The 15282-nt window shown below is 35.5% G+C and overlaps 1 protein-coding gene across 1 annotated transcript; it reads left to right on the top strand.

The window, feature by feature from the left end:
• Window positions 1–2627: 2627 nt before the first annotated feature.
• On the top strand, window positions 2628–13919 carry LOC107900528 (clathrin heavy chain 1). Its single transcript, XM_016826149.2, has 31 exons — window positions 2628–2972; window positions 3211–3415; window positions 4114–4202; window positions 4354–4432; window positions 4575–4702; window positions 5181–5279; window positions 5369–5477; window positions 5846–5925; window positions 6020–6247; window positions 6337–6402; window positions 6804–6920; window positions 7017–7214; window positions 7341–7457; window positions 7614–7673; window positions 7938–8024; window positions 8113–8196; window positions 8290–8424; window positions 8510–8572; window positions 8661–8765; window positions 8838–8950; window positions 9060–9312; window positions 9404–9540; window positions 9622–9900; window positions 9986–10988; window positions 11132–11617; window positions 11721–11891; window positions 11968–12153; window positions 12688–12810; window positions 12964–13074; window positions 13215–13392; window positions 13611–13919. Exons 1-30 carry the CDS (start codon window positions 2928–2930, stop codon window positions 13380–13382), a joined length of 5124 nt encoding a protein of 1707 aa, XP_016681638.2. The 5' UTR covers window positions 2628–2927; the 3' UTR covers window positions 13383–13392; window positions 13611–13919.
• The last annotated feature ends 1363 nt before the right edge of the window (window positions 13920–15282 follow it).

Here is a 15282-nt window from a genome sequence, read left to right as displayed (position 1 = left end):
TCATAATTCTTAAACTTATATTTCAAAAATCGTCCAAATTCCATCATTTTAATAATTTTTTATTTCTTTGCTTTTTTTTTTCTTCCTCAACCCTAGTATGCAAATTTGAATACAAAACGTCTATCACATTGTTAATAAGGAGGGGTTAACAAAACTTGATAAATCGAAAAAAATTTTAAATTTTAAGTTAATCGAATCGAGTTATTCAAGTCAATTCGAATAAATAATTTGAGTTTCGAGTTCGAATCGAATTAAATTTTGCAATTCAAAGAAAAGATTGGTGTAAATGCTCTTTTGGTCTCTGTCAAGTTTGAAAATGAACAAATTTATCTCTCAACAAAAATTACAATAAAAATCAAAATAATTTTTAATAATTTTGGGACCTAAATAAGTTAATTAATTATTTAAGTTTATAAGTATTTTTTTATTATTTTGCTTTGAAAAAGTTTTCAAATATATATAGTTTTAAATTTATGTGTTTTAATATGAAATTAGTTATACTGTAATAAAATTTTAATTTGATATGTTTAATTTTTTAATTACACTCGATTCAACTTGACTTGACTCGAATTTTGTTTCACTCAACTTGATTCAAAATTTTTTTCAAAATAAGTTAAGATGATAAAATAATACTTACCAACTAGATTAACTCAAATATCTTTTCACTCGATTCGATCGAGTGCTGACCCCTATACTTAACCATATAAAAAATCATATTAAGCATCAATTATGACTGGGATGAGCTAGTAAGTCAAGATTTTGGAGCCATTGTATTATCAACTATTTACATGATTGTTAAATGGTTTTCCAATGCTCATTTACAAGAAATGTCAAGTAAAATAAGAACTTACAATTATGGGTAGCATGTTGAGAATAAAGAGTGCTCTTTTTATGATCACTAGATGGACACCAAATTATACTTTAGGTACACACTTAGTTTTCATATGTTTATATTTCGATGCAACTTTGGGTTTTTTTTTTGTTAGAATATCAACCTCTATTTTTCATTGTTCATCTTATCTAATTTGTCGGGAAAGTTATATGGGTTGATTTTGTTCGTTAGAATCTTTAATACCAGGCTGTGCTATGCAAGAAGATCATGAAATTGTTACATGAGTGAAGTTTGATTACGAAATGATTAATAAATTATACTTTTATTGTGGTATGATTGGTTATTTAATCTATTGTGGACAAATGCCTACTATGATAAACGTATCTTGAAGGTGTAGATAGAAATTATATATTGAGACTTTGGATATGACTTATCAACGCTCACATTATATAACTTCTTTCCAAGCTTAACCAGTACAATTCCATACATGTTACTAATTTCACTCACTTTCAAGCACGCATAAGGGTCACTAATTCGTTCCAATCTATGAGGTATGAATTCTAGGCTAATCAACACCTATACAAGGCGAGTTCAATCTTATAAAGATCTCAGCCTAGAGTTAGACTTCAGCATAGAGTCAGATTCAAGTATAGAGTTTGATTCCAGTTTTGTAGCTAGTCTAACCAATTCCATTAAATAATGTTTGCCTACCAACTAAGCTTATCCTTCACATTGCTCATTTTGATGTGCAAGTGACTCATGATTAGGGGTGGAACGTTATAAGTGCCTAAGACTCCAAAGTTTTGGAAATTTTTTTTTCTAATTTTTAGAATATTTTAATTATTTAATTTTTTTTAAATTCTCACTATACCATTTAATTTTTTTCTTAAAAATAATTAAACTCTTAAAATTCTTATTAATCTCATAAAAATTTAATTAAACCCTATTTTTTAAAAAAATTCTTATTAAACTCTTAAAATTTTTAAAAATTTTACTAGAGCCCCCAAAACTTAATTTTAGGATTTGCCACTGCTTATGATTTGTGAGAAATTGACTTAAGGCAATGTCATGAAAGTTAGTTGAAAATTAATGTGGTGTATTTCCAAAACGATTATGGGCATGATGTTATATGTTAATCAGCAAACAATGAACCATGATGAACTAATTCTCTAACAAGATTATACTCGTGACATCACAACGGAATTGAGGATTTTTTATATGACAATGACATGTACCATGTAGGTAATATGGAAAATGAATAATTCAACCATATTCCGAGAGAAACTTTGGATCTAGAGAAGGTAGTCAAAGAGACGAATTGATTCTCTTACAATATTCAAGATGCATATATATTAGAGTAGATTTGGACACAAGTTAAGGTTAACAAATTCAAACATAAATGGAAAGTGTAACCATAATGTAATCTGATGTTATTAGCGAAGAAAGTTGGCTCTCCACTATCATCTTTTATTATTCAGGGAAGTACCAATTGAGAATGCAAAATTTTAGAATTGTAAAATGCCTTTGTGATGTTTTATAAAACATTATACACAATAATTTGATACACAATCAATTTATTTAAAACGTAAATCAATTTTAAATGATATTTAGTGAGTCCAACACCAACTAAGAGTTGAATTTACATGTGTTTTTTAATCTTTTGGATCCCTTAATTCAGTTTTTGTCACATTTAACATAGGTTAATACTATTTATTTACATTTGCTTTTGCTTTTGCAAATGACTCCTTTCAAAATAAAAATAAAAATGAAATTTGGACCGGGTTGTTACCCGGATCCAGCATCTATAATTAATCCAAGAGCTAGCTAATGCGCACACCAGTGTTTCAAGGCACATTTTTTACACGTCCGTTCCACTTTCTCCGGTGCCTTGGATTGGATCTCTCCCATCTGCTTCACTTTCTCTCTTTTCAAATGCTTTAATTCTCTGCCTCAGATCTCTTCGCAAAGTACTTTTTTTTATAGTTTTGCTCGTCTCTTTCTCAGTGTTCAGTTTTGACTCGCGATTGAAAGATTCAATCTCAGCCGTTAGATCCGCTCCTGATTCGTGGATCTTCATCCTTTGATCTGAGCCACCATGGCGGCCGCGAACGCTCCCATCGCCATGAAGGAGGTTTTAACTGTAAGTATTCTCCTTTCACTCTCCTTCTCTCACTCTTTCGTTTCGGTTCGGTCGTTTATTTTATAGAAAATTCAGCTGAATTATAGTTAATCAACGGTTGCCAAGCTTAATCGAATACTTTATAAACTTTATCAGATCTAGTATCTGTAAAACCTGCTTAGATCTGTTTGAAAGTTGCTTCTTACGTTTTGACATAGTTAGAATTTTGAGTGATCTGGATGATGTTGTCTGTTTGCAGTTGCCGAGCGTTGGTATTAATCCACAATTTATCACATTCACGAATGTAACTATGGAATCTGATAAGTATATTTGTGTGAGGGAAACCGCGCCACAAAATAGTGTTGTGATCATCGACATGAGCATGCCGATGCAGCCGTTGAGACGGCCTATTACAGCTGACTCTGCTCTCATGAATCCAAATTCCAGAATCCTCGCTTTGAAAGGTCAGTTACCTAACTGCCAACCTTAAGTTGTTATTTTTATTGAAGCTTGTTAAATGTGTGTAGTAATTGATAGTGATTATTAATTATTTAGCGTTTTTGTTATTGATTATTGGGTTGTATATTTAATATCGCTGTCTTGGGTGGTCCATAGAGCACAGATTGGATTCATGATATTGATCTGTTTTGCATCTGGCCTTACAAAGAACCTAGTTGTGTTTGAGGTTTTTCTTAATGGAATACTTGTTTACAATATATTTTTCAAAATGATACTTACCATCCTTGTGTTTAATATTTGTTACTTGCTTTTTGCTTCTAAAATGAACAAATGAATGTTGCAATACATGTTAACTGCAAGGACCCAGCTTATGGAATCTTAGTGTATGTGATATACGGTCAGAGTAATTATCACTTCCCTATTGTTTTATCCATATATTCCTTGGGTGTATTTGCAAATCAAACAGTTGTTCAGCACTGCTTAGAGCAAGCATGTTCTTATAGCAGAAATTACTTCAATTTGATCCTGTAATGCAACAAAAATATGGTTGAAATGGAAGTCATACAAGTGCTTCACATTCCTTTTAACAAAACTAATTAAGGGAGAAGGAGATTAAATATCTCTAGTATAAATTTTATGTCTTCTTTAATTTTTAAAATCTATCTATGCTTTATGCTAACAGAATATGAAATTGCTTTTGTAGCTCAACTACCGGGAACAACTCAAGATCACTTGCAAATATTTAACATAGAGATGAAAGCGAAAATTAAATCGCATCAGATGCCTGAACCGGTCAAATGCATTTACTGTCTCAATTTTTTTCTTTTTTTTTAATGGTTCCAATTTTGTTATTGCAGTATCTGTCGGCCTCTGCTTTACTTGTATTTCCTTAATGCTAAACTTGATTGCATGACCTTAGCAAAATGCCCTTGGTTCATTTCAGGTTGTATTCTGGAAATGGATTACCCCAAAAACGCTTGGTCTGGTCACACAAACCTCCGTGTATCATTGGTCAATTGAAGGTAAGAAGTTATTCTGTTAACTTTTCTAGTATCCCAGGTGCTGTTTTTTTTCAGCTCTAAAAACTTCTTTTTCTGAATGTACTTTTATCTATTAAACAGTATTTTGTGTGTTACAAGTCTCACTGCATCTTATTTCTGGCAGGTGATTCTGAGCCAGTTAAGATGTTTGAAAGAACAGCAAACTTGGTGAACAATCAGATAATAAACTATAAATGTGATCCTTCAGAGAAGTGGTTGGTTTTGATTGGAATTGCCCCTGGTGCACCTGAGGTAGGTGTTGCCTTATCAATGCTTTCTAAAGTGTTTTTTTAAGGGGTTGTTGCTTCATTTGTATTGAGTTTTGGGATTTGGAAAACTGCGAAATGTTAAGTAAATTTTGTTCTACATCAAAAACAGAATTTTTAAAGTAACATACTCAAAACATTACCCTAAGCTAACTGTGCCTAAGAAGTTCTTCTAGCTGGCGTGGTTGTTGTGTGGCCCATAGCTCAAACTGCTATAGAGAACTCTGAATTAGTTTATGACCCTTATGGGTGATTAATTCTGTCTCTTGCAGTGTCCTTTAGGATTTGCGTCCCTGTAATCCCCTTTTCTAGTTTTCTTTGCCTTTTCCTTTTCCCCATCTTGTCTTTCTACTGTTAGAATAGTTCTTTGCATAATCATTATTACTGATGAAATTCGCTTTCTTGAAAAATGTTCTGCTGCTACTATGTAATTCTGATTTGATCTACGTGTCTTGTCTCTTTAGAGGCCACAATTGGTGAAGGGGAACATGCAACTTTTCTCTGTTGATCAGCAGCGTAGTCAAGCTCTTGAATCTCATGCTGCTTCATTTGCACAATTTAAGGTAAGGAGATTTCTTTGTACTTTATTCCCTAGATATGATACCCTAATTAACTAGCCTGCTTATTGTATATGCTTGTTTGTGTTGTGCAGGTTCCAGGAAATGAGAATCCTTCTATTCTTATTTCTTTTGCTACCAAGAGTTTTAATGCTGGCCAAATTGTATCAAAGTTGCATGTAATTGAACTTGGTGCCCAGCCAGGTCTGCTTGCTATGATGTCTGTTATACTTTTGTTATCTCCTTCTCGTATATAAGGGGAAACTGAGGGTCTGTCTAAGTGAATTCAAAAATGAATGTAAAAATAAAAATAAAGAAATAGATCAATTTGCCATTGCCCCTTTCAGTAGTCAAATAACATTTGGGGTTTAATTCAGTAATCCTAGAATTTTATCTGTAGCAAACTCTAAATCATGATCTAGACTATTCTAAGTTAATTTTGATGGGAGGCATGTGTTGGCACTGGCTGTATATTAACTATTTTCTTGAAAACAACGTAGTAGCTACAACATTGTGTTGTATCTCCTGTCCATTTAATTTCGAACCTTTTAACAAAACCTCTAATATGACAGGTAAGCCATCATTTTCAAAGAAACAGGCAGATCTATTCTTTCCACCAGATTTTCAAGATGATTTTCCAGTTGCAATGCAGGTAGTATAATGTCCTCAACTTTGATTGTTTTTCTTGGTAAATCTTTTTTCAAACTTTTGTGCCATTAATAAGACATGTTTCTGTTAAATGGCAGATATCACACAAATATAGTTTGATCTACGTTATCACAAAGCTTGGGCTGCTGTTTGTTTATGATCTAGAGACTGCGACTGCTGTATACAGAAATAGAATAAGTCCAGACCCAATATTTTTAACATCTGAAGCTTCGTCGGCAGGAGGGTTTTATGCCATCAACAGGCGAGGTCAGGTGTTGTTGGCTACTGTAAATGAAGCAACAATAGTGCCATTTGTTAGCGGTCAAGTATGTTTTTGTGCCTTTCATGTGTTTTCTGATATCAATAAGGTGAGACATGCAGGCTTACAACTTTTCCGGGTTGTTTTCCGTTTCAGTTGAACAATTTGGAGCTTGCTGTCAATCTGGCTAAAAGAGGAAACCTTCCAGGTGCAGAGAACCTGGTAAGTTGATTGATATGTGTATAGCTTGGTCTATGGTTTGTGGATCTTTGCATTGAAATGACAATTGAGAAGTAAGAGCCTGATATTATTAACCGTAGGTTTTAGTTCCCAGACAATAATATCCCAAGGAGTAATCTATATTATCCAACAGTTACTTTTGTGGTAACTTTCTTCAATGATTCTGGGATCTCTTCGGTCTTGCTGCAATGCTGAGATTGGAGATAGCATTTGGATTGCTTAATTAGATTTTGTGTTCTCTATATCTGATGCCGAGTGTTGTTAACAAAAATATGTAGTTTAAGTTGTTCAATTTTATCTGTTTATTTAGATCCTTGTTTATGATTACTTTGTTCTTTTAAGAATATACTAGGGTTTTGATTCTGTGGTTTTTAATATCTCAGGTTGTCCAACGTTTTCAAGAATTGTTTGCTCAGACAAAGTATAAAGAAGCTGCTGAGCTTGCAGCAGAGTCTCCACAGGGGATCCTTCGCACGCCTGATACAGTTGCCAAGTTTCAGGTAATATTTGCTTTTCCCTTTTTGCTAATGCAGATTCTGGTTTTTATGTTTGTGTTGATTTTATCTGAGGCAGAAATGTTTATTTGAATGCTGCAGAGTGTACCTGTGCAAGCTGGGCAGACTCCACCACTGTTGCAGTATTTTGGTACACTTTTAACAAAGGGAAAGCTCAATGCCTTTGAGTCATTGGAATTATCTCGACTTGTGGTAAATCAAAACAAGAAGAATCTTCTAGAGAATTGGTTGGCTGAAGATAAATTGGAATGTAGTGAGGAACTTGGAGACCTTGTGAAGGTTTGTTTTGTTCTCTAATAGAAATGTATCTGTATCTTATTCAGTTGTATCTAAATTTCATTTTAAAATTGGGACTGTTTTGACTCTTTTTTGCTGCCTTCTACTTTCATTTTGCTTTTGTTGTAGACTGTGGATAATGATCTTGCACTGAAAATATACATTAAAGCTAGAGCAACTCCTAAAGTTGTTGCAGCTTTTGCAGAACGTAGGGAGTTCGACAAAATCTTAATATACTCAAAGCAGGTAATTGCTGCATTTTCTTCGCTGTTAGCATTTTCTGGTGTGATTGATGTGTGCTCTCCTTTTTACAGCCTATCAAGATGAGAATTTTTCTCCACTTGCTTTTTACATTTCTGTGAATGCTTGCATTGAATATTCATGACTAAATTGTTTCCTCAGGTTGGGTACTCTCCTGACTATCTGTTCCTTCTGCAAACAATTCTTCGTACAGATCCACAGGTTCGTCATTCTTCTTCTTGTAGTCTTTAGTGTTTGAGGTATTGAAGGCATGCCATATGACCAATCGATAAATATATTCAATTGTGTTAATTCCCTTCATTAGAGCCTCTTAATTAAAATTTTATGAGTATTCTGATTAAAGTAAAAGCTTCCTTTGTTTTATTGTTTGCCAATCAACGGCTACTATTATGAGATTTTTTTAGGGGATTGAATCTGTGTAATTTTCATTGACAAATGGGTTCTTGCTTCTTGTTTTACTTGCAGGGAGCTGTTAATTTTGCATTGATGATGTCTCAAATGGAGGGAGGTTGTCCGGTTGATTACAACACTATTACTGACCTCTTTCTTCAGGTCTGCTGCTCATCAAATTGGTTGTGTCAATAACCTTATGTTTCTATGTACATGAGATTGTTTCCTTTTGCTATCTGCCTTTTTTCAGAGGAATTTGATACGGGAGGCTACCGCATTTCTTTTAGATGTTTTGAAGCCAAATCTGCCAGAGCATGCTTTTCTACAGACGAAGGTTATATATTTTATGTGCTGGTTCAGCTAATCTAATTTTGGTTTTAATTTTGAAAAGAATAATTTAAGGTCAACAACATTCTTTTCTATGCAGGTTTTGGAAATCAATCTAGTAACTTTTCCTAATGTTGCTGATGCCATCTTAGCAAATGGAATGTTCAGTCACTATGATCGCCCTCGAATTGCACAACTTTGTGAGAAAGCTGGTCTCTATGTGCGAGCTCTGCAGGTAATTATCTTATTTAGATTTTTACTTGTTGCATCTTGTGTTGTTTTAACTTTTAGGTAATTATCTCATTGATCTTTTTCTGCAGCATTACAGTGAGTTGCCTGACATTAAACGTGTCATCGTGAACACACATGCTATTGAGCCTCAGGTACATGTTTTCTGCTATCTTTATCTCTTGGAAAAATTAGACTACTAAATCCTGATATATTTTTATTCAATAATAATTCTATTTTCAGTCGCTTGTTGAGTTTTTTGGCACTCTTTCACGAGAATGGGCCTTGGAGTGCATGAAGGACCTTCTTCTGGTTAATCTAAGAGGCAACCTTCAAATAATTGTTCAGGTAAAGCATGTTATATAATAGTATGCTAATAATGTTTAGTAAATCACCGAAGGCTAAGCTGTGGCTGTGCAGGTTGCCAAGGAGTACTGTGAGCAGTTGGGTGTTGAGGCTTGCATAAAACTTTTTGAGCAGTTTAAGTCATATGAAGGATTGTACTTTTTCCTGGGATCTTATTTGAGTTCAAGGTATGCTATTTAGCAAACAAGAAATGTCCTTTGTTTGATTGGGCATACCGCAGATATATCTAATATATCTAATATGGCACTTACTATGTTGGTTCTGATTATGGGACAGTGAGGACCCCGATATACACTTTAAGTACATTGAGGCGGCTGCTAAAACTGGACAAATAAAGGAGGTTGAGCGTGTGACCAGAGAATCAAACTTCTATGATGCTGAAAAGACAAAGAACTTCCTGATGGAGGCCAAGCTTCCTGATGCTAGGCCCCTGATTAATGTTTGTGATCGATTTGGGTTTGTTCCTGATCTGACCCACTACCTCTACACAAATAACATGCTCCGTTACATTGAAGGTTATGTTCAGAAGGTATACAATTTTCTTGACTGGATATGTTTACTGGCATATGATATGAGTTCAATTTAAACCCAGGTAATTGTGAACTTGCTTCTTTTGACAGGTGAACCCGGGCAATGCTCCTTTGGTAGTGGGGCAGTTGCTTGATGATGAATGCCCTGAAGATTTTATTAAAGGTCTCATTCTCTCAGTCCGTTCCTTGCTTCCAGTTGAGCCACTTGTGGATGAATGTGAGAAGAGGTGATTTCTTACCATATCTTTGGTCCTCATTTCCTTTGTTCACTACTTTGTGATTCTCATCTTCCTGCATGTGATTTCCAGAAATCGACTTCGTTTGCTTACGCAGTTCTTGGAGCATCTTGTGAGTGAGGGAAGCCAAGATGTGCATGTCCACAATGCTCTTGGTAAAATCATCATTGAAAGCAACAACAATCCAGAGCACTTCCTCACAACCAATCCTTACTATGATTCCCGGGTTGTTGGTAAGTATTGTGAGAAACGTGATCCCACCTTGGCAGTTGTGGCTTACCGAAGAGGACAATGTGATGATGAACTTATCAATGTCACAAATAAGAACTCGTTGTTCAAATTGCAGGCCAGGTATGCAATTCTTTAGTTTATTTATGATGATATATCAGATTTTTGTTTTTAAGTGGCTTATAGGTGCACCATCCTTTGATCACAGGTATGTTGTTGAGAGGATGGATGGCGATCTTTGGGAGAAGGTTCTAAATCCTGAAAATGAATATAGAAGACATCTAATTGATCAGGTTGTGTCAACTGCTTTGCCAGAAAGCAAAAGTCCAGAACAAGTCTCTGCTGCTGTTAAAGCTTTCATGACTGCTGACCTGCCCCATGAACTAATTGAGCTTCTTGAGAAGATTGTGCTCCAAAACTCTGCATTCAGTGGGAACTTTAATCTGCAAAATCTACTTATTTTGACAGCTATCAAGGCAGATCCCTCTCGAGTTATGGATTATATTAATAGGCTAGATAACTTTGATGGACCAGCAGTTGGAGAAGTGGCCGTGGAAGCTCAACTATATGAAGAAGCTTTTTCAATTTTCAAGAAGTTTAACTTAAATGTTCAGGCTGTCAATGTTTTACTGGATAACATTAGAAGCATTGATCGAGCCGTGGAATTTGCCTTCCGAGTTGAAGAAGATGCTGTTTGGAGTCAGGTGGCAAAGGCACAACTGAGGGAAGGGCTGGTGAGCGATGCAATTGAATCATTTATCCGTGCAGATGATGCTACTCACTTCCTTGATGTCATCCGAGCTTCTGAGGATGCTAATGTCTACCCTGATCTCGTAAGGTACCTTCTGATGGTCAGGCAGAAAGTCAAGGAGCCCAAGGTTGACAGTGAACTCATTTATGCATATGCAAAGATTGATAGACTGGGTGAAATTGAAGAATTCATTCTCATGCCAAATGTGGCTAATCTTCAAAATGTCGGTGATCGGTTGTTCGATGAAGAGCTATATGAAGCTGCAAAAATAATATTTGCATTTATATCTAACTGGGCTAAGTTGGCTGTTACACTTGTGAGACTTAAACAATTCCAGGGTGCTGTTGATGCAGCACGGAAAGCAAACAGTGCCAAGACATGGAAGGAAGTTTGCTTTGCTTGTGTTGATGCAGAGGAATTCAGATTGGCACAAATATGTGGTCTTAATGTTATTGTGCAGGTGAGTTTACTTTCCAGTTGACTTGCAATTTTCAGGAGCAATTGTCATTGCGCATACAGTTCCCCTTTTCTTCTTCTCATGTTTGTCTGTTGGAGACTGTTTGACCCCATTGATTTTGACCATTATGTTTGCTGATTTTCTAGGTGGATGACTTGGAAGAAGTCAGTGAATACTATCAGAATAGAGGATGCTTCAATGAGTTAATCTCTCTTATGGAGAGTGGTTTAGGATTGGAGCGTGCACACATGGGTATCTTTACTGAGTTGGGAGTCCTGTATGCCAGATATCGTCCAGAGAAACTTATGGAGCACATTAAATTGTTCTCTACGCGTCTCAACATTCCCAAACTGATAAGAGCTTGTGATGAGCAGCAGCATTGGAAGGAACTTACCTATTTGTATATCCAATATGACGAGTTTGATAATGCTGCAACTACTGTCATGAACCACTCTCCTGAAGCATGGGATCATATGCAGTTCAAAGATATTATTGTCAAAGTTGCTAGTGTTGAGCTCTATTACAAGGCTGTCCACTTCTACTTGCAAGAACATCCAGATCTCATCAATGATCTGCTGAACGTGCTTGCACTTCGTGTGGATCACACTCGAGTTGTTGACATTATGAGAAAGGTTCAATTCTGGCAAAAGATGATCTAATATTGAAATAAATGATTTTCTTTGTTATTACCATAGTTCATTTTGGGCTCACTATTATTTCCTTTTGGAATTTCAGGCTGGCCATCTACGTCTTGTGAAGCCATACATGGTTGCTGTTCAGAGCAACAATGTATCGGCAGTAAACGAGGCATTGAATGAGATTTATGTGGAGGAAGAAGATTATGATAGATTAAGAGAATCTATTGATTTGCATGATAACTTTGATCAGATTGGACTTGCACAAAAGGTGAAGTGCTCTTTTTCTTACATTAGTGTTTGGTGTTGGGTTTGTTTCTGATATTATTTCCAAATTGCTTGTGTAGATTGAGAAACATGAGCTGCTTGAAATGAGGCGTGTTGCTGCATACATCTACAAAAAGGCAGGCAGATGGAAGCAGTCCATTGCCTTGTCAAAGAAGGACAACCATTACAGAGATGCAATGGAAACAGCTTCACAGTCTGGTGAACGTGAACTTGCCGAGGAGTTGCTTGTTTACTTCATTGAACAGGTACTGAACTCATTCCAAATTACATAAAAATATATATATGCTGACTGATTATCTGTTTGGACTTTGGAGGTAGAAAGCAATACACCTTTTTGGCCAATTGCTACTCCTAATTATGTTATTGTGCTCTCTTCCACTTGTTCCTTTCCGGTGCAAATATGAGTTATGCTTTTCTACTCTTTCTTCTTGAAATATCTGTGTCTGACACTTATTTCCAGCGCATATTTGGACACGGTTAATGGGATATGACCTTCCAAGGACTGTTCAAATAGATGGAAAAACTTAAAAAAAGAAAAACATAAATATACTTTGTGCCAGACACATTTTTTCTATCCCACACTAACATCCGAGTCTGAGTAACATAGAAAGTATAGACATAATACTCAACTATCGTACTATAGGTATAGGACATGGAAAGTATAGTTAACTGATGTTTGTTTTTGCACTATGGTGGTTTTCCTAATGATATTATCACTATAATGTTGGTTATTGTTTTGAATTGTACTTAATTTCAGTGTTGATGTTCTCTTTGTACAGGGCAAGAAGGAATGCTTTGCATCGTGCCTCTTTGTCTGTTATGACTTAATTCGAGCGGATGTTGCTCTTGAACTGGCCTGGATCAACAATATGATTGATTTCGCATTTCCATATCTGCTGCAGGTGATTTCTGTGCTCTGCCGCTTTCGGTATCATCAGTTAATAGGGTTTCATTAGCTAGAATGCTTGGATGGTTGATCTTAGTTCAACCTGTAATTTTTTTTGTTTTGAGATTATGTTGTTTGAACCTTTTTTAATTTCTCTTTGAATTTACAGTTTATCCGTGAATATACTGGCAAAGTTGATGAACTTATCAAGGATAAGATAGAAGCTCAAAAAGAAGTAAAGGCTAAAGAGCAAGAAGAGAAAGAAGTCATTGCACAACAGGTAATAATAACTTGGAGAGCCGAAAATTGATCTCCTTTTTCTTGATAATGTATTCTCTACCCCTGCACAGTGGGAGTAGATAGATTTTCGACTGATTCAAAATGCTTCTTACTGATAAAATTAATTGTCTTACATTGCAGAACATGTATGCTCAGTTACTACCTCTTGCCTTGCCTGCACCGCCAATGCCAGGAATGGGAGGACCAACAATGGGTGGTGGATTTGCACCTCCACCACCACCCATGGGAGGAATGGGAATGCCTCCGATGCCACCTTATGGCATGCCACCAATGGGCAGCAGTTATTAACTCATGACAGGTTGGTTTGAAAGATATTTTTTAGCCGAGTTGATTCCTTCTGTTGCTGTGACAAATAAGACATTGATATCATAGTTCCAATCATGGCAATTTCTTCAGGCTTGAAGATCAGTTTATAATAATGCCATTTCTATGTTTCATCTGTGTGATATTATGTGATATTATTATGTTCTAATATTCTCTTCTTTTCTTTTTCTTTTTTTTTTTACTTTTTGGTAGAAAGAGGCATTTTTTTGGATGCTGGTAAGAAGGTAAGCCGAGGATTTTTATCACACATGCATATTTGTATTTTGTAGTTTTATTTTCCTTTAATGTCCTTGGAATTGACCCAGCAGTATATACGAGAACACTTCCCACTTCATTGTTTCTTCTTTTTGCTTCATTCTTTTCCTAAATCGAAACAGAAAATTTGTTTATGATCCATATACATGTTTTTTTTGGGCTACTCTTTATTGGTAGAATATGTTTGCAGTATATACATGTACATCTTTTCTATACAAAATAAATATTATTGCTGGTCTTTAGTTAGATTTGATTATTTTGATCGGAATGATGATTATGTGATGCGAATACGGGTCCAATAGGTTTGGAATCCAAAAAATTAAAATGACATGCCACGAAAGAGTAATGCACGTATGATGTAATTATGGGGAAAAAAAATCAAGAACGGACTGAGAGGATCGACCAAGTTTTTGTAGATTTTGATCTTCCGGACACGTAATTGACCTCGAAATCAAGAACAGGATCTTGATCAGAGTTTGAATTTGATGTGTTCCGATGATCCGCCTGAACTGTTCTCTGAGTTCATTGAGTTGTTAAAAGCTTTGCGCCTTTGCAATGATAACAATGGCGATCAAGTATTTGTCTCATTGCTTATTAAAAAATATTTGTTTCATTAATAACTGTTAAACAGTTCCCTTGATGCTGTTTTATACATGGTTCGTCGTTTGGAAGATCAGACTATCAAAGCAGAAAATATAGCTTGTTCTTAGCGTTGTCAATTCGCATAATTTATGTATATTTTACAATTGCAAGTTTACGATAATGAGAGATGCTTTGTACTTGGTTTATGTTTCCTTGATTAATAAGGATGGAAGCTACAATTCAAAACTTTGATTCCTGTCGTTTGGAGGTGAAGAAAAGAAAAGGGTGAGAAGACATCGCAATTTGTTCAGAAAATGCGAGCTGATGTTTGGTTTATGTCTAAAAGAGAAATAGAGGGAAACAAAAAGAAAATGACAAGGTTGGTAGAAGCTACTGAGAGATTTTGTACCATTGGGGTTACATTTAAGGTGGGTAAAAGAAGTGGAGAAATGGGAGGAGAGAATGAAAAAGTGAAAAGAAAATAAATTGAGTGTACTTGGTTGGGATGAAAATAGGAGAGGATGATTTTCTATGATAATACATAAAAATCAATATTTCTAAATTAGAATGTTGAGAGGAGAAATAATAATGGAGATGTGTATGCTAATTCAAAATTATGTATTTTCAGATGTTTCATTTCATTTCCTTCTATATTTTAACTCCACCAAGCAAACCAAGCGATGTATGGAAAAATTATTATTTTCATTTTTCTCTCTCTCCCTAGGAAAAAAATATGTTTTCCATCTTTTTAGTTTTTTATCCTTTTAATTTTTTATCTTTCCAATTTTTTTTTCATTAAAGCCTTGTAATCTCTTTAAATGATCTTATTTCTTGGAGAAAGAATTTCCCCTGAAGCTCTCGACGTTGACAACAATGTAGAGCTCACTCGAAGCACGCCTTAGGAGAGAACCACTGCTCACCTTTGTGTCGAGCTATCATGGAATCCGACGGCTTCATGCCCCTAGATGAAAGCGCATTAACGAAACAAGGGAACCAGGCTTGGGTCACTTATACCACCGCCACTTGC

Source organism: Gossypium hirsutum, chromosome A06 (genome assembly GCF_007990345.1).
Source record: "Gossypium hirsutum isolate 1008001.06 chromosome A06, Gossypium_hirsutum_v2.1, whole genome shotgun sequence".
In the NCBI taxonomy this organism is placed as follows: Eukaryota; Viridiplantae; Streptophyta; class Magnoliopsida; order Malvales; family Malvaceae; genus Gossypium; species Gossypium hirsutum.
This window is presented reverse-complemented; position numbering and strand designations above follow the sequence as displayed.